This window comes from Melanaphis sacchari, unplaced genomic scaffold (genome assembly GCF_002803265.2).
Source record: "Melanaphis sacchari strain LSU unplaced genomic scaffold, SCAv2.0 Contig13_pilon_pilon, whole genome shotgun sequence".
Classification (NCBI taxonomy): domain Eukaryota; kingdom Metazoa; phylum Arthropoda; class Insecta; order Hemiptera; family Aphididae; genus Melanaphis; species Melanaphis sacchari.
In genome coordinates this window covers 2,931,947-2,951,586 of record NW_020270588.1, presented here as the reverse complement: position 1 = coordinate 2,951,586, position 19,640 = coordinate 2,931,947, and the positions used below count along the sequence as shown (strand labels likewise).

Below are 19,640 nucleotides of genomic sequence, written 5' to 3'. Positions count from 1 at the left end.
ATTTTACGCTTATAATGGTTATTCGTCAAGTAGAAAAAACTAAAATTAAAATCATAACTGATTTTTATTGTATTCAAATAATTGTAATTAAAGCTTAAAAAATTCTGATAAGTATATAAAAAATAGTAATTAGGTATGTAAGTTTTTTTAATAGAAAAAATATTGAAGGCAATACAAAAATCAATATTTTAATATTTTTAAATTTCATAAATTAAAAAAAAAAAACACCGCATTAATAATTTGATCTTAGATGTTATTGGTCTTATGATAGAATTCTATAAAAAAATAAATATATTGAAAACATGAAAATTATTACTTTTGAATATACGTATATATATAAAAATGCAATAAATTATGAACAAATATTATATAATATAAATTAACTAAATTATTATAATATGATTTCTATGTTGTTATAATTAAAAATTAGTTGATATATCATATATTTATTATATATGTATATATATATAGGTTTAAAATTACGGCTCATCTTTTCATCAACAACAGCAACTAATGATACTTTAAAAATAATACATTTATAAACATGTTACATGAACATATATATTTTATAAAAATAAAAGAATAGGAAACAGTTATAATTGTTAGAAGGGCCTTACATAAATTCTGTATAAATCTTAAAAAAAGTTGTAAATAAATGTAAGCTTTTTTTTTTAAGACAAGAATTTTCAGTAATCTCTAAAAATAACTTTAGCTTTTATACAATAAAAACATTAGAATACTAAGTATAAGCTTGATCTTATAGCTAAAAATGTAAAAACAAAAAATATAATTATACAAAATATTATAATATATTATAAACATTGACGCTGTTTATCAATTAAAAAGAAATTTAATTCCTACATAATTAAATAGTGTATTAAATAGTACACGTGCTGAATGTTAAGAAAATTGTTTTCAAATAAAATTCTATTAAGACATAAAGCTTTATAATTATTGGGGATAGTAGAAATTAAATATAAATGCATTAACGTTAAGTATTAATCACAAAAAAAAAAAAAAATATTACACATAGGTATAAATGTACGAACAATTTTTTAGTGGTCAAAGTAAGTGGAAGTGATTAGATAATAGTATAATGCTTGCGGTATTTATCACATTTTTCATTTTATTATGTACAAGTAAGCAACATAGTTATTTGTTATCTAGGTACTTAATTAATTTTTGAATATTTTATCCACTGATAAAACATATTTTATAAGCACATATAATGTGATATACTGATATAACCATAGTTAGAGTTATTTAGAAAAATTATAATTTGTCTGGACTTATTGAAAAATATTTTTTAAAACTATTTATTATCTAGATTTAGTTAATATTAGGGTCAATTGTTTTATTTATCTCAAAGTTTCTTTTTGGGATATTAAAAAACGCCGTCAGAATCATAGGTATATAACAGTATAGTACTTACATTTCTAAACAATAGGAAATTTTTATTAAATTTCAAAGCATGTCATAATTTTTTGATGTTTTTTTTTAGAAGATAAAATCGGCACTAAAAAACAAGTATCACGTATTGGCTATTGTCTTTATTATAGTAATATTAATATTGTCACCTCATCCATTAGTGAATTTCGCTGTTTGAAGTGTCACTGCACTTCGATTTTCAGAGAACACTTCAAGTATAATAATAATTAGTGTTAGGTATTATAGATAGAGATGAGCTTAATTTATATTTTCATTAACTCAGTAAACTCGAAATTGAACTTAGTTTTTTTCTTGAACTGCAATTCAAAATCGAATCATCTCTTACTCAAACTTCTCTCGAACTTTTTTAACGTTTAAGATTTTCAAACTTTAAATTTAATTCATAAATACATTTCAATTTTAAATGAATTATATACTCTATTTTAACTATTAAAAACTTTTAATATTAAGTATTAACGTTGTTGGTACACAATTTAACGCAGGTATATAAAAATAAAATATTATGATATTTATAGTATTATAGTATCAATATCAAACTTGACTTTTCGCGAAGTGTTCGAAACGATTATTGTGTTTGATTTCAAATATTCATTCTAAACAAACTTTGAACAGTAATTGTTCGAAGGTTCTCTAGGTTCGGGTTGTCCGAGAGTTCGATTGGTCCGAGAACCCATCGCCAATTAGAGGTGCGTTCTGCGGGGCATCACGGGACGTTCTTGGACGTCACCCCCCACCAATCCGGGCCTAGGGGTCGAACAATTTTTTGGTGTACTCATAGACGAGGAACAGCACAGCGGACGACGGAACACACCGGATGAGCGTTGGCGCTAGGCCGCTATACAGTGCGACCACGCCCTCGTTCCGGTACATGTGCAACATGCACACGGTCCAGCCGCGTGTGGGCATTGCGTCGTCCAGCTGTATCCGAGACTTGACCACGTCTACCGGAAATGTCACTGTCCACAAAAGCACGCCACCCGCGGCCCCAGCCGCTGTGGTGGCTAGCAGGCCGCAATCGGCGCGGGTTCGGCCGGCCGGTTTAAGAGCCTCCCGTACTGCTTCGTACACGCCAAAAAAGCAGAAGTAGCTGGGCATTTCCCGGGCCACGGTCATCTCTAATCCACGAAACAGACCTCCAAGACCACGGTGTCTCATGATGTCCTGCAGCATACAAACAAACAAATACGGAAAATCATTTAACTACAACCGCATAATATTATTTTATCAAAATTATAAATTATAGCGCTTCTCTTGGTACGTCCAGATCTATATGCCGTAAAGACCGTTAAAATATATAAAACATGATTTAAAAAACGATTGAACTTGTCCTGTAAAATACCTTTTAAACGCGCAATAACGCTCTTTAAAAAATAATTCACATTATTTTGATCGATTCACAAACTAGAGGAAAATGATGGTTTAACTTTTGGCATTTTTATTACTCATTTATTTTAACTAAATAACAATACAAATTAAAATATCAAACTTAGACCTGCAAAATAAATGGACAACTGTTAACCAATTAGTTGTTACTTGTTTGAGTTAGACCAGTAATCATTGTAGGTAGACAAAGATGTTATCACATTCATTAAAGGAACGATTGACGTATTTTAGTATGGATAAAAATATACCTAAAATCTATTATATCAAATATTATAAAAACAATTTTGCCTTATAAAAAAATTTAAATTTCCTAATTAATTTTATAAATAGGTACAGGTACGCACGACGCACTCAGGATTTTTGTTTGAAGAGGAAGGCTTACATATTTTCTCACTTTTGTTTTACACACGAGTAAACAATTATCGTTACTTTTTAAAAATCATTTTTTTTTTTTTTTTGAAAATAAAACACTTTCATTTTTTATTATATTATATTTATTATAGAATCATGTAATAACACGTAATGTCATATGAAAAATATTGTTTTGGGGGCTTCAGCCGAAAGCATTCACTCTTCCTCGGATATACCATTCGGTTCGTACCATATGTACCAAAAGTTAATAAAATATCCAGAAAATTTTAAAAAATACATAATTAAAGTATCATTTTTGAATTATTTGTTGTACGAAACGAATTAGGATCTATATACTTATTTGAAATGCGTAGTCTTAAAGCATCTAACAATTTTTTGGCACATTTGAATGTTTAATATAATTTAATCAGGAAAAAAATTAAATTTATCAAATACGTTATGTTCTAATTATTTAAATTATGAAAACAACTCATCTAGGAACATTTTTTACCTAGTTTAACTTTTGTAGTAGCTGTATAAATTAACTTTGGAGAACTAAAAGCACTTTTGATTATAAATGACTAACTTACATAATATGTTTACATACTTCTAAATGTTAATAATTTTTTTTTATTAAAATAACCTTGTATAGTTTAATTTTAGTAGGAGCACGCATATTAAACTCAAATAAAATGAAAAAAAATTCCTTAATTTGACTATATGTTTTAGTTTTTGAAGAAACTTTATATACAAATACATAATTTAATTAATTTTAGTAAAAAACCAACATATTTTAATAAAAGTAGCTCAAAATATTTTTAGTTTAACTACCTACATTCTTGGTTAAATGTATCAAGTAGATATTCTGAGCCATTAATGTTCTATAAATCTAAATAAGGATTTATAGGTATAAAAGTCCGATATGATTCAAACACAATTTATTATTATTCTTTATATTATGCGAAAATAAAACTTCCTACTTACTTATTTACTTAAAATGAAATTATTTTATTGCAAAGCATAAAAAGTACAATAATTATAACTATAAAGTAAGTTAAAGATATATTTTACATTTAAGATTTCGTTAAATAATTTAAATGCGTGAACATAGATAATGGTGCATTTTACAGGGGAGGGGGGGAGCTATGAATTTACAGTATTCATAAAAAACAGATTTTCGTAGGTTTTTTTAGGTTTTTGAATAGTCAGTTTTTAAATTTTGATGATTTTTTTAGTATTATTCTTTTAACATAGGTAGTAGTTATTAGAAGTTTTTTGTCTTTATTTTATTGTTTAGATATATTCAGTAGTTAATTTAATACTATCTTGATTCGGGATATTTAATGATTATTAGTATTAATGTTAGAGAAAATACTGTAAAATATTAAAATATGTGAATTGTAAATGATAGATTGTCACAACAGGGCTTAGTCATGTTTTAAGTATTTCGTTTATTAAATATTAAGTTAAAGGTTCAACCAAAAAATCTGTTTACAGCATATAGCATTTTTTGATTACGCTTTTAACCAAGAAGAAAACGAGAAGAAAATTAAAAAATGATTTGACCCTAAATTAAATAGAAAAGAAGAAATTACAATAAATTGTATACAAGTATCGGTCACGTAATATTGATGCGTGGTTACTATTAATAGCTTAAAAAGGACATCTATCTAGGTATGTGTAGAACGTGTAAACTTAACTTCGCAATTACATAATATATTATATATATTATTATCTGTACAGAATTTTGAAATAATGAAGACGTTTAAGAGGAATGCTGCAGTGTCCATGGAATTTTCAGACTTTTATATTAGGGTTCAAATTATGAAAATAACCTTACCATACTTAAGTTCTTAATAAAAGCTGAAATTTAAAATATCTAATAATCTAAGAAATTAAACAGAAAACAGAAAAAAAAATGTAATAAGACACTGCAGGCTTAGTATATATATAAAAAAATATATATATACTTTACAGTTATTCGGATTTTTAAATACAGACTTTATCGAAAATTAATGACCTATGTGGCTATATAGATGGAGTATTTTCTCTTTAATTTCTCCACGCTTAGATATAGTATTAATATGTTAATAACGGCAAGCACGCAAAAAACTCCCCCTTAATTTGTTTACGGTCAATAAAATTCACTGGAATGGTCAAATTAGCTATAGAAGCTACCCTCGGGGCTCGAATTATATCCGCTGGGATTCGATAATTTCAAATTATGAACGCTGAACCAAGGACTTAAAGTTTTAACCCTTCGGAAAAGAAACAAAGAGTAGAGAAAGAGAGATAGAGATAGAGAGCATTCTTAAAAAGCGTGATTAATATTATATATTGTGTTGATTTAAGTAGGCTATATAAATAAATACACCAAAAAAGAAAAAAACACACACACACACACTGAAAAATTATTTTTAAAGCAAGAATTAAATGATCATTCGGTTATAATATGTGTCGTAAACATTATCTGAGATTAAAAATCTTGAATGCTATTACTAACAGCCAATGATGATAATTAAGTTCTCATGGTGAATTATGTTCTTATTTCCAAGTTATTTTAATATTTAATTAATAACGCTTTGATAATAAGTACACGGTTTCATTCATCAATATTATTACTATTATTGAAACATGGTTTGTATCTATTTTTTGACACGCTCCATTTTAGATATCCAAAATTTATGAATTTATTTACATGCAATTAATTAACTTTAAATGATATTTTTAAAAATATGCAACTTAATTACCTAGATGTGATCTAAAGAAGAGTGTTAAACAGAAAAATATAAATTGATTCATAAAAAATATTTAAGCTAATCATATTGTGTGGTTTACACAATAATCATAATATATTTAAAAACTGTAAGCCAAATATTCGTTTAATAAGATATTTTTAGAAAATTTTAACAAAAAAAAAAAAAAAAATATAGTCTTATCTTATATGATATCTAATATATTTCCTTATAAATATTAATAATAATAAATATATCAAATATAAAATTATTTTTGAAATTAATTAGACTTATTTTCAAACTAAACTGAAATATTAATAAAATTCTTATACAGTTATACTTAATATTGTAGGTTCACTAAGCGTGAAAATATATATTTATAAAATTTGATTTTTTTTAATTTAAATAATATGCTTCTATTTATCTATGCGTAATTTCAATTGCGTATTGGTGCATACCATATGCACGTATACAATATTTAATACTCATTAGTTTTATGAATAATTTTATTAAAGATATTTTTTATTTTGTACAAAATGTTTAATTTAAATTTTTGCATGCAAACAAAAAAAACAAAATTCATTATATAATTATATAACGCTGTTAGGTATTAAATATAGTTGAATTGTACTTATATGTATTCAAGAAAATTTGTAGGAATTTTTAATCACAAATCTTTTATGTGATCACTTAATATTTGAAAATCGCTTTAGGAATCCACGCTCTACTAGGAAAAGTTTTTTGAATGTAATTATTGTCATTAGTTTCAAACTTATATTAAAAACACAACACAACTGTCTTGAAGCGTCCTTAAAATTCAAACACTCAGTATTGTTGACTGTCCATTTTTTGCTTTTTTCACTATCATTTTTTCATTCTAAACAATGTACTTTTTAATATAAATTCATCACATTGTTTTCTATCATAATAATAATAATATTCAAGTGAATCAAATAGAGGAATGATATTTTAAAATGATTCATTATTATTATGTACTTTTTAGAAATTAAGTATAAAATACATTTATTGTTTTATACATACCTCCTAGTAAATGCTATAATCACACACAAATTAGTTTTGGAAATCGTTTGACTAAAAATAAATATTCGTACGCATTATCAATGTCCTTTAATATGATATTGTTAATTTCGTTTTATATTATAATATTTTATTATTAATGATAATATAAAAGATTTTAAAAGTTTAAAGTTTAAAAATTATGTAATATTAATCTTACAAACAAGATCGTTTAAAATTAATACATTTAAAAAATATTTAAAATATTTATTTAAATATATTTTATAGTATTGTTTTTAAAAACTAGTCCATAAGGTTTTTTGCAAAGGAGTTACATTGATTTTTTAATTAGTTTGTTAGACTACTTTCGTTAACATTATGTTGACATTTTAAATATTGAAAAAATCGTGTTTACACAGAACTTTTTAGAGTTTTAATCAAAAAGTTAAAGTATAAGGTAATATATGTAGGTGTTGCATCCAACTCACGTAAAAATTTGTTTGAACGCGTATGTTTAAATCACTGTAATATATTATATTTTCATATAATAATGATGAATTTGATGTAAATTGATATTTAATACTAAAATTTAATGTACATTCGTATACATTTCAACGATTCAAAAGTAATATGATTAAATACAAATAACTGATAGCTGCACAATTACACTATCAGAATGTTTAGTTATTCATTTCAAAAACCTTTGATGTACAGTAGTAGATCACAAGGGAATTGGTATAGTTGTCTCTCAGTTGAAGTCTATTATTACTTAAATGGATCAAGTCAAGCTATTGTTTCAGTGTACAGCAGACATATATATAGTACATTAAACTATGTATTTTTAATTCCCTTGTTTAATCCAAAGTTCACATAAAAATTATATAGTCATTGTTATTTGTACATTTTTATATTTCACTTATAGCTCATTGATTTTTAAAATTATTTTATTCACTATATGGAATTAATTATAACTAAGACTTAAGTGTATTCTATCACCTATTATGATAACTAAATTCATACATTAGTAGTAAAATATTCATTCGCTCATTCGCGTATTTTTTATTTAGCCCACAAATAAAAATTTGTAATATGGAGATTAAAAGTAAATTTTCACAAATAAAATTTTAAATAACCTTTTTGCATACATACTACACTCATAAAAAGAAGTACAAATTTAATGATAGGGATATTTAATAGGTCTAAAAACATAAAATGTTAGTAAATACTAAATATTCATAAAACAAAAAAGTCTTTAATACTACTGTAGTTGCTTCTCTAAAAAATTACACAACCATTTGTGAAAAACTTATTAAATCCTTATTCCGTTGTAAAGTTATTAAAATATTAACAGTTTGCATAACATTTAAAGTCTTTATTAATCAGATTATTTATATAATCTCTTTAGAATTAAAACCACCCATGCGCATTATATGATAATTTTATTAAAAAATTGTACAAAAAACATATAGGTAATTTTCTACTAGCACTTAAGTTAAACAACGAAGAAGTATAATAATACGATTTTCGATGAAATTTGTTCGTAGTAACTAATAAGCTTATAAATGTATGATGCACATATTTAAAAAGTTGATTATAATATTTAAATGTAAAAATTACTTTATATAAACTATAGTCTATAACTAACTTAACCATTATTTTTAAAATGCATATAAACATGCGTTTGTTTTATACTTGGCATATTTTATACTCGAAATACAAAAATGTTGTAGGAATGTCACAGACAAAATTTGTCTAAAGAAAAGGGCTGTGTGTAGTATAAATTATATCATGAAAATAATAGGAATAAATTACGTAGGGTGCACACTGTTTACATTTTCATATAATATATTACCTTGGCTATTACGCACATTTGTGAAACCCGTTTGCACTCTGATTTAAAAAAATTCAAGGCATACAAATTATTTTGTGTATATTCTTGAGTAAACGAGTTTCTTCAACTATTGTTAAGTGAAAATTTAAAAATGTGCACAATCAAGTTGATTTACTTATATTACAGAGAAAATATTTGATTTTTATGTACAATATTTTTAAGTCGATGTATTTTTTTATAATACAAAAATAAAATAAGTAAATTTTAATTTTTTTAATATAGATCTATGATTGGCTTATAACTTCAGCACACTGGTTATACTTTGAGTAAGTTAGTGGAGACATTAAATAGTTAGTTTGTTATTGATTAGTTTTAAATAATATATTGTAAACTATTATAATATGTGGTAGATAACGCATAAAACGTTATAGCAGTGATATATTAATACTAATATTAGAGGATTTAGATGTCAATAATGTTAGACAAGATATTTAGTTAAATCGAGTATAATTTAACGTCTATTGAGATAAAATGTTAATACAATATATTTTACTTTACCGATAACCTAGTAGCAATGAAAGGAGCAAGCGATGAAATGATACTACTTCGGTACACAAATATATAGCTGGTTAAAGTGTTATATTATTATAATCATTATAAATTTTATTAAGTAATCAAAATATAGTTATACCTTTATAGTGAGATTTCGTGATAATAAAGAATAAATGTAAGATGACACGTGTGTCTAGCAGTCTAGGATATAACAATAAAATATAAATAATGTAATGGTGTTTCATATCATTACAATAATAAATTAAAAATGTGTTTGTTAATGTGTTTTTGAATAGTTCCGATCATAAACATGCGGAAACATTTCACTCAAGGTTACGCAACCAAAAATCCTTAAAGAAATGACGCTCGTAGTATATTTTTTTTTATACCTTGTATACTATATAGTTATGTATTATTATTACAATTTCCATGAGTTCATATCCAATAAAATGTATTATTTGATATGAATAATAACCAAATAGGGTTCAAAGGAAAGTAGAGAATTGGACCTAATTTGTTTGTATCACTACATAAGATTTTTTTTTTAAGTGCTAAGAGTTTTAACTAGGTCAAAAAAACGCTGGTAAAAGGTGTTCTAAAAATTAATTTTTATTCTAATTAATTAGGTGTTAATAATGTCATATTTATTTCATATAAGTTTTTAGTTTTGCTTTATCTAGTTTAATATCTTTTTAAACAAATACTTATATTTTAAACAGCTGATTTACTTATATTTTCGTTAATGACAAAATATAAATATTTACTTTATTGAATGTTATTACATAATTTTATTAACAGAAATTAAAATACCCATACATATAACACAACAATATAACGTACAAGTCGAATCAACAAAGTGTTTGTTAATTATACAAATATTATACTTCGTTAATTTTAGAAACAAGTACCTTTATGTTCATCATACTCTTACAAAACTGATTATTAATTATGTAAACTGAAGTTCCTGGTTATATCTTGAATTATATTTTGTATCAAATGCTATACAACAATAAGTTTTATAATCTATTACATCGTTCAATTATTAACTCAAATATCACTATGAAAGAGCCCAGATGTTTAAGATTTTTGATTACTTTTATGAAATGTATATTTTAATATTTTTTTTTATAAATATATTTTTAAGGTTATTTTTATAGATTTTATAAAATTGTCAATTTGTCAAAATTCAGTCGATAACATAACTTATTGCTCATAATATTTTAACAACGAATTTGTAATATATTAAAAATACCAGTCGTTAAATATTTTCTGTAAATAGTCAAATATATGCACTTATTGTTTATAATTATCTTAATATTATAATGTAAACAAATTTTAGTTTTAAAAATCCACATAAAATTAAAATTTTTTAAAATTAATAATAATTAAGCAAAATTCATTGAAATAGTAAAAAATATGTGTCATAAATTTTCAATAAATTCGTTGGCCATTAAACTTATATAATTAAAAAAAAATAAAATATTAGTACCTAGGTATTATGAATTATTTGTGTAATATATCATTTTACGTCAAGATTTATTTTTAAATTGTATAAATAAATTCTTCTTTCACCACCGAATATTATATAATATATTATTTAGTTAATGGTAATCATATGGTAAGTATATGGTTTGTAATAGGTACCTACATCAAAAGATAACACTATTATTATTTGTCGGATGAAAATAATTACTTATCTATGATCAAAATATCTAGAGGATTATCCGTTACCATCAGAAACGTAAAGCCAAATTCCCATTTGTGTCTAATAATTAATTAATGTACATTTTACTGGTAATATTATACTGAAAGGGTTGTTGCCCGTTGGCAAATATTGTCAAATTGACCTGGCCGCGATTCCAGCGAAGACCCACTATGGATTAAATTATATTATTGCGCGAGTCATTATAGGTGGGTACGTGTATTAAAATTATCAGGGCTCAAAGCAGTCAAAAGTCTGTTAGACAATGACATTGTTACGGGCTAACAATAATTTCTATTCCGCAATGTTTGATGTAAATCTTATACAAACTATGATATAAAAAATATTTTTATTTTTAATTAAAACCTTAAGTCACTAATATTACTCTGTATATTTTAAACTGAACTAATTTTAAAAATTACTGGAAAAAGTACGATAATACTATAGCCATGTTACATTTGTCTCGTTTTACCCAACTCTTTTATTTGATACGATATTGATTTAATATTATTATAAAATAATATATATTAAAAATAAAAAAAATGACAAATATATGTAAATGGTTTTGAAAACGATTTTGGGTAAAGCTCAGTATACCTGCAGAAATAAGTATATTGTTTTTAAAATTTAAATAAAATATAATGTTTAACAGATGAATCATCTATAATTTGTCTCGTCACTCTCTTGTTAATTATTTTTTTCTTGCAAGGGACGAACAAATTTACGTTCAGTAGTTTATATTTAATTTCATGTTCTATAAACTTCAAAGTACCTTACAAAATGGCCTGTGTTTTTATATTTTCTATATTTTAATTTTGAATTAAGTGTGTAATATATTAAGTATAATTTGAAAATTCTCGTGATTTGTTTCATAATTTAAAATATCGAAAAAAAATAATCGGTAAAATACCTGAATAATATTTTAATATAATATATCAACTCAATATTATAATAAAACTAACAAAACTAAATGTGAAACTGCTGAATGTAATAATTTGTAATGTTATGCATTTCAGAAGATGGAGACAACAAATGTGGATGTAGCGTTCTCTTAAGTCGAATACCTACCTATACAATATTTGCAGTTCATATAAATAAATAATGTTTAACTGCTCTCACGCATTTGAGATTTATGAGCCCCATTGGTGTTTACACAAAATAATAGGAATGAATCTTATTATAAACTCATAAACTGAGCCAATTATACCCGTTTAAGTAGTATGAAAAACGTTAATTTATTTTGAAATATATATACCGTTTAAAATAAACACTATGCTCTAAAATATTTAACAAAGTTTTATGGAGAACAATAAAAGTTAAAGAGAACTAAATAAAATAAATCACAATAAGATTATTTATGTAGATATAGTAAAATATATTATATTACTTACAAATGTTATAATCCTTAATAACGATCATTATTAAATTTAGAAGTGAAATTACCTATATATTATGTTAAATACTAGCTTTTGAATTATTTTGTTTTCGTGAATACAAGATTTGAAAAACTTTTACAAACACATTTATAACAAAAAAATAAAAATAGTTATAATTTACGAATGAATATTTAACATTAACATTTCAATTGCTAAAATAGTTGAAATATAATATATATTGTAGTTTTGTAAAAATGTATATCTATGTACGTGTTTTTCAATTACACAATCAACTAATCAATATTCAATCGTTGTAAATAGTTCATATTTTTTTTTTTGTACAAAATTAATTATATATTATGTTTATATATTTGGTTATTAATCGGTTATAGTTAATTATTAGTTATATTTTAGTTAAAAATCATTTAGTTTTTAATTTTTGAAACTGTTTTTAGTACTAAAATTTTAAAATTAGTATTATTTAACACTTTATATAGCTATATAAGAGATTATAGATAATATTATATTTGATGACCATACTTATAACATACATTTATGTAAATGTAAATATTTATCTATTTCACTCATAATAATATATAGTTTAAGAATTAAATACAATGTATAGTTGGTTGGTACCTATATGCAACATTTATGTTTTAGAAAATATTGTAACTAATTTAAGCTGGATACAGTAAAACATAAAATTTAAGATGTTAATGAAATTGAGTTTAATACGTGAATATAGATAAGATGATAAAAAATATCTAATCCTATTGACTACTATTCATTGAAATAATTATTTTTAAATAGATTTTTATTTGTCCATCAAAGCAGAATAAAAATAATAATTTTAAGATTAAAAACAATTAAAAATATGCATTAATTAGTATTTATTAATAGTTATTAAAACAAACTTTTTACAATTTTCTTTTTTTATTACGAAAGCAGTAATTTAAGAATAAAAAATGTAGGTATAGGGAATAGGGATTTACTTGTATTTATAATAGTATAATTATAGTTACATGTAAATAATATTATAAAATAATATAAAATTTAGTTGTGGATATGAAATATATATATATATATTTTAAATGGAATTTTTATTAATATTTAAAAGTTAAATTTATAATACAAAATTGAAATGAATTTTGCTTTATAAACTTACCTAAGTATTATATTTTATAATTAGACCTATAATTTGATCAAATATAATATCATATGATTAATTTAATTGATTATATTATTTTGAATGCAATGTAATTTGATTGTATAGAGTAGTATTAATGATTATAAATTAAATTAATTTTTTATTTGTTTTTATAAAAATAAAAGTTATAATAAACATAAATATGATTAAATCTAGTAACTATAAAACTATAACTGTGTAGTATACTTATAAGCATAATATTACATTGTTTTTAATTGTTTCATAATAAATAAAAAGAGAAATATTTATTTTGTCAAATTAAAATTAATCAAAACAGTGTTGTAACATAAATATTTATTATGTTATTTGAAATGTTTGTAGTATGACAAAATATAAAAACTATAGTAATTGAATAGATTCACCTAGTAGTAAATAATTATTGGAAAATCTTAAGTACCTTATAAAGTAATTTCAATGTCGAAGACAATGTTGTTGGGCCATTTTAAACTAAATGAAAAATAACATTATATGTTATTGAATTACTTATCTACCTAAAATAAGAAAACTATTTTGTTTTAATAAGATTATTTAAGTTTGTAAAAAGTAATAATAACAATATAAAAAAAAATATATAATACAATTCGTATAGGATAAATATTATTATTATTCGGATTTTGTTAATATATTATTTTATTTAGTATTTTATAAGGTTAATCTAACTTAATCTAACCTAACCTATTATAAATATACCTTTATGTTAAGACTTTTAAAGATTTTGAGAGTTTCTTCTATGATACGTTAAAAATATATATATATATATATATTGCTATATAAAAATGTAATATTGCAATATTAATTTAGTAAAACTGGGCTATTAAATTTATCAGTCGTGTGATTTAAACTGGTATTTGTAATCAGCTTATTGAATGGAATCTTTTATCTTGATCATTTGTTTTGTATTTAAAATTGAAAAACAAATTTATTATTACTTTTTATGATTGAACAATTATAAGTAAATAATTATCAGATCTGTTTTTGTCGTCATACTCAATGTAAGTGGACTACCCAAAATAGTTGACTATAGATGGTACACATAATTTAGGTTTTCCGTCTATATAATACAATCATGATATAAAATTTTTGATATAATTATAATAAAAGTTAACTATAGAGTGTTTTGTTTATTAATAAAAAAATAAATATTTTTATTAAAACTAATCATAACACCATACAGGACTTATTGACGATATAGATTGAGTTATGAAATCAATAATATCAAAATTATGTTTTTTAAATTCAATCAAAGCAATATCACACCGTTAAAAAACTTTTTGAATATCATGAAAATTAGACAACTAGAAGCTAATTAATTTTTGATTGTCATAATGATCTCTTAAAATAATCCTTTGTATTGGTTGAAACTTTATGGTCAACAATTTGCAATCGACAACAGTTTTTCTCGCATCTAGTGATTACATTATGTCTAGGTAAACATTTTAGCAAATGGAAATAATTATTGTCATTTATGATTATAATGAAATAGGATCGGGAAATACTTTTGTTAATACAGTTTGATGCAGTATGACAATTTGAAAATAATAAGATCCATTTTTATAAAAACCACATGAAAACTATGTATGACAATTTTTGTACCTCTAGCGATATATGTTATAGTTATATCGTAATACGATTTTAAACGTATTGTATTTCTGTAAAATGAAATATGACAAGTTACTTTTTCTATAAATAAGGAACTTAAAATATATCATAGTAAACATACAAAATATATTGGTACAATGTTAATCTTCTAAATTAGTTAAACATGATAATTGAAAAACTTCAGTTTAATTCTACTATTTGATAAATTACGTCGATGTCATAGAATTAATCGTTATAAATACATAGTCTATCAAGAGAATTTCATACTAACTTGATATTTTTGAAATTCTAAATTAAAAAAAAAATCCTTTTTATAAAACAGAGTAATTTAAAAAAAAAAAATGTCTTCTTATGTTTATCCCAGTAGTCAACTTTGTCATAAATCTTATCATAATTCACTGTCTCATAGTGTTTCCTGATACACTTTTTTCTTTTTAAGCTACATATATATAGTTTTTAAGATTAAGTGGCAATCGTGCCAAGTTTGTAGAACAATTTCCGATTTAGGACAGATGTTATAATTATTTTTTTTCTATCATAACTACTAAACTATTCATGAAAAATTCTAAAACATGATATATAAAACATTTGAATCGTTTTTATAAACTCGTAGACTTGTAAAAAAGAAGAGACATGAACATGTGTATACCGTTTTACTTCTTCGTAAGTATCAGTGAATAACTGTAATGGATTAACTAAATTTGAATTCAATGATATATCATTGAATACTAAAAACGATTTTAAGCGGAAACTTTTTGGTATGTTTATTGTTATTGCAACTAGAGAAATTTATTTTAATATTGGAACTATGGTAGGTTAATGTAATTTTTTCGAAAACATTGCGTTATTTTATTATATTATAAGTATTCAATTATTATAATAATATAATATACTTATACCATATTGTATTATTGTAATTACATTTTGAGTTAATATCACCGTAAAAATTTGTTAAAAGGTAGATTATGGTGTATGTTATTATAAACAGGTAGTTAACTTAACTTTCAAATTAATCTACATACTGAGATTTTTTAAAAAAAAAAACTAAAAAAGTTGAAAATTTCTCTAAATAGTTTAAAAAGAGTCAAAATATTTTGAATATTTTACCTTGTTTAAATAAATATAAAGTACAATTTCAAGTATCTAATGATAAATTTTTGTAATTACAACAAAATAAAAAAAAGCTGTTTTAGGAGGAACAATTTTATTATTTAACGGATAAATATTGAATGGTGTACAAATTTCAGCTTCAAATACTCATAAAAATGTATATATAACAAAAACTATCATCAGTTATGCTCATCAATGTATCAATATATGTAAACATTTTTTTAGTTAAAGCTAAATCAAGTTTTAAATTCGAGTGATGTACAGTTCTATTTCAATTTATAATAAGTATATTTTGTACACTCAGAATAAAATACCCCAAGAGACTATTGTGCTTTTTCTCAATCCAATAAGTGGTTGTTCGGCTGTAAAAAATTTTATTTGAACGATGTAATTCAGCTCACTTGCTGTTTATATACCGTTATAATTCGTATTCAGAAAGCAGTCATCCTGATAAATGAAGTCAAAACTTAAATATTATAGGGAGTTTCAAACAATGCCCTCTTGGCAGTGTATCACCAATCATTATAAGTATATTAAAAAATATTGGGTAAATCATGCTTATTTTTAAGTAGACAGTTATGTAAATAAATTAAGCTGGTCTAAAACATCGTTCATCAACATTTGAAACCACCTACTGTATTTCAAACGGCACGTTAGCCAGGGAGATAACTTCATAAAATCTACGCGAGAACAATCTTGTTAGCAATTGGATTTACTGAACTTCGTATCCCTAATCGGGTTTAGACACGGTATCATTGATTATCATGATTTCATACCATCGGTAGAGTCGCACTAGTAAAATGGTACAGTTTTTGATTAACATCGATTCCCGGGTATTCGGTCGGAATAACTGGGACGGGAATGATGGGATTAAAATATTTTTCGTTTGACTGGCATAGTGTAAAAGTAAATAACCATTTTACTGAGACACACGAAAAGCAATCATTATAAAAATAGTAATAATAATAAAAAAAAACTCCTACAATATTAAAATATCTAATTGGCCAACCTCAATATATAAGTCAGAACAATATATAAAAAGAACAAAATAAATTTAAGTTATAGTAAATAGTATTAGACTGTAGGTTTAGAGTTTATTTTCGGTTATATATCACACGAATTAAGATTGGTGTGAAAAAAGTGAGTGTGCAGAGTGTGTACGTGCATTGCGATTCTTATACCGTTCCCGAATCCTGACAACCTCTTGTATTTTATTATTTTTTTTTTTTCAAAATATATTTTATTATTTGACATTATTCTAAGACTATTGTAACGGGTCGTAGTTTTTTCTCAATACAAAACAGTTTTTTTTTTTTTTTAAATATCATAAAATAATTAATTTTTTATAGCTCTGTTGTTATTTCGTTTATAGCCTGTTAATAAATTTTAACTGTCTAAACTTAATTTGATCCTTTTAAATTGCATTTATGCTACCTAATCTTTTATTTATTATTATTTTGTTAACCACGTTAATTTCATGACGGACTTTTTGAATGGGCGGGCATTAATATAATATAATGATAGTTAATTATTAGTTGTGTATTGGTAAAAATCATTTAGTTTTTAATTTTTTAAATGGATTTGGTACTAATATTTCAAAATTAATATTATTTAATATATAGGTATGTAAGATGATTATATACAGTATAACACTTGATGATCATACGTACAACATAGATTTATGTAAATGTAAATATTTATCTATTCCACTTAAAATGATATGTAGTTTAAGAATTAATTACAAGTATAGTTGGTACAAATCATATTGATGTTTTAGAAAAAATTATATCTAATAACTTAAGCTGAATACAGTAACACTTAAAATATAAGATGTAAATAAAATTTAACTTAATACGTTGACATAATCTACCATATACTATATAGTTCCAAATTCGTCTATAAAAAATAAAAATATGATATGTATAGGTACGTCCCAAACAAAAATTGTTTTTTGTATTACATAGTTATAGCGCGTCCCAGTGAACTGCACTCACCATGACGTGAATGAGGCAGTGAATGGGTTAAGTATATAACAACATTTTGTTATTTCTTTATTTTATGTTTTTAAATTTTATGATATCATGATTTATATATAATTAGATGAATACAATTATATACGGACGCAGTCGAACGGCCAACAAAAATGTAAACGAATACATTGAAGGACACACTTGAGCGTATTTAAAAAGTCAAAATTCTTAAAACCAGACGTACTCGGGAGACGCCGATTCCATCTCGTCCCTTTTTTTTTCAAGCTAATAAAATAATAATCAAATACACATAACATACTTTGGTGACGCGGTACACGGAACCTTGGAACCTCTGGCCGCGGGATTCGGCCAGTTCGCGACCCGCCTGCAGCTTGATCTTGACCAGCTCGGCAGGGCACAAGACCACGGACGAGAACAAGGAAGCCGCGCATCCGGGCCGGCCATCGTCCGGCATAACGCGTCCATGCTGGCTCCAGGCTATGCGCGGCCCCGCGCTGGCACCGTAGCTCGGCTGCGCAGAGTTCTCGGCCACTCCGGCCATGGCGGCCGAGGACGTGCGTACACGGCCCGGCGGACTTCCGGTACGTGTGCACCAGGCATTGAACGTAGGCCTGTACGAGGCCGCGAACGTCTGCAGTCTTGACCGTGTCCAGCGGTTGGCCGACCAACACGACGCCCACGCCGGCCAAGGCGAACCGGCCAAAGTCGGACAGGCTGCTTCCGCCACCCCGTCGGCGTTTGGGTCCGCCGCCCCGCAGAATCGCTGGCATGGTTCATGTCGGGACCGATGTGTGGCGAGACGGCGCTTGTTTATGCGAGACGGACGTTGGAGGTTGATTATTTATTTGTCGAGTTCGACGTTTAGGTGGGTGGCCGATCGGAAGTTGACTCCGTCAAGTCGATGTCGATGAAAACGTTACTGTAACGCCGACGTCGGTGTTATTATATTATAATAATTGCGCACCGATGGTCCTTTTAACTGCTCACAAACCGAGACATGCGTCAGGTGTTAGATAATGCTGATTGTGATCCGAACTCTCAGCACCGCCTAATTGACTTCGTCGTCTTTGTTGTTTGTTTTCGTTTATTAATTTACAACGTATAACATAATATCAGTACAGGTAGTGCATATATGGTGCCGTAGAATATCAAGTTCATGCGCGTGATAACGAAATCATGCTATTTTATTCGACGACCATGAACACTTAATCACTGAACACTCTTTAAAAATAGTTTTACTTATAAATAGGTATAATTGTGAGCATTTACTTGCTGATGAGCAATATATAGAATGTCGCGTAACTTGTCATTGACGCTCTATGGCAATCGTATTTACT

At 25.5% G+C, this 19,640-nt stretch overlaps 1 protein-coding gene across 1 annotated transcript; it reads right to left on the bottom strand.

The window, feature by feature from the left end:
* Nucleotides 1-964: 964 nt before the first annotated feature.
* On the bottom strand, nt 965-19,073 carry LOC112591584 (mitochondrial ornithine transporter 1-like). The gene is given in 3 exon segments (XM_025335422.1): nt 965-2,610; nt 18,602-18,872; nt 18,874-19,073. Coding segments are annotated over 3 exon segments (888 nt in total). The 3' UTR covers nt 965-2,193.
* Between the last annotated feature and the right edge of the window lie 567 nt (nt 19,074-19,640).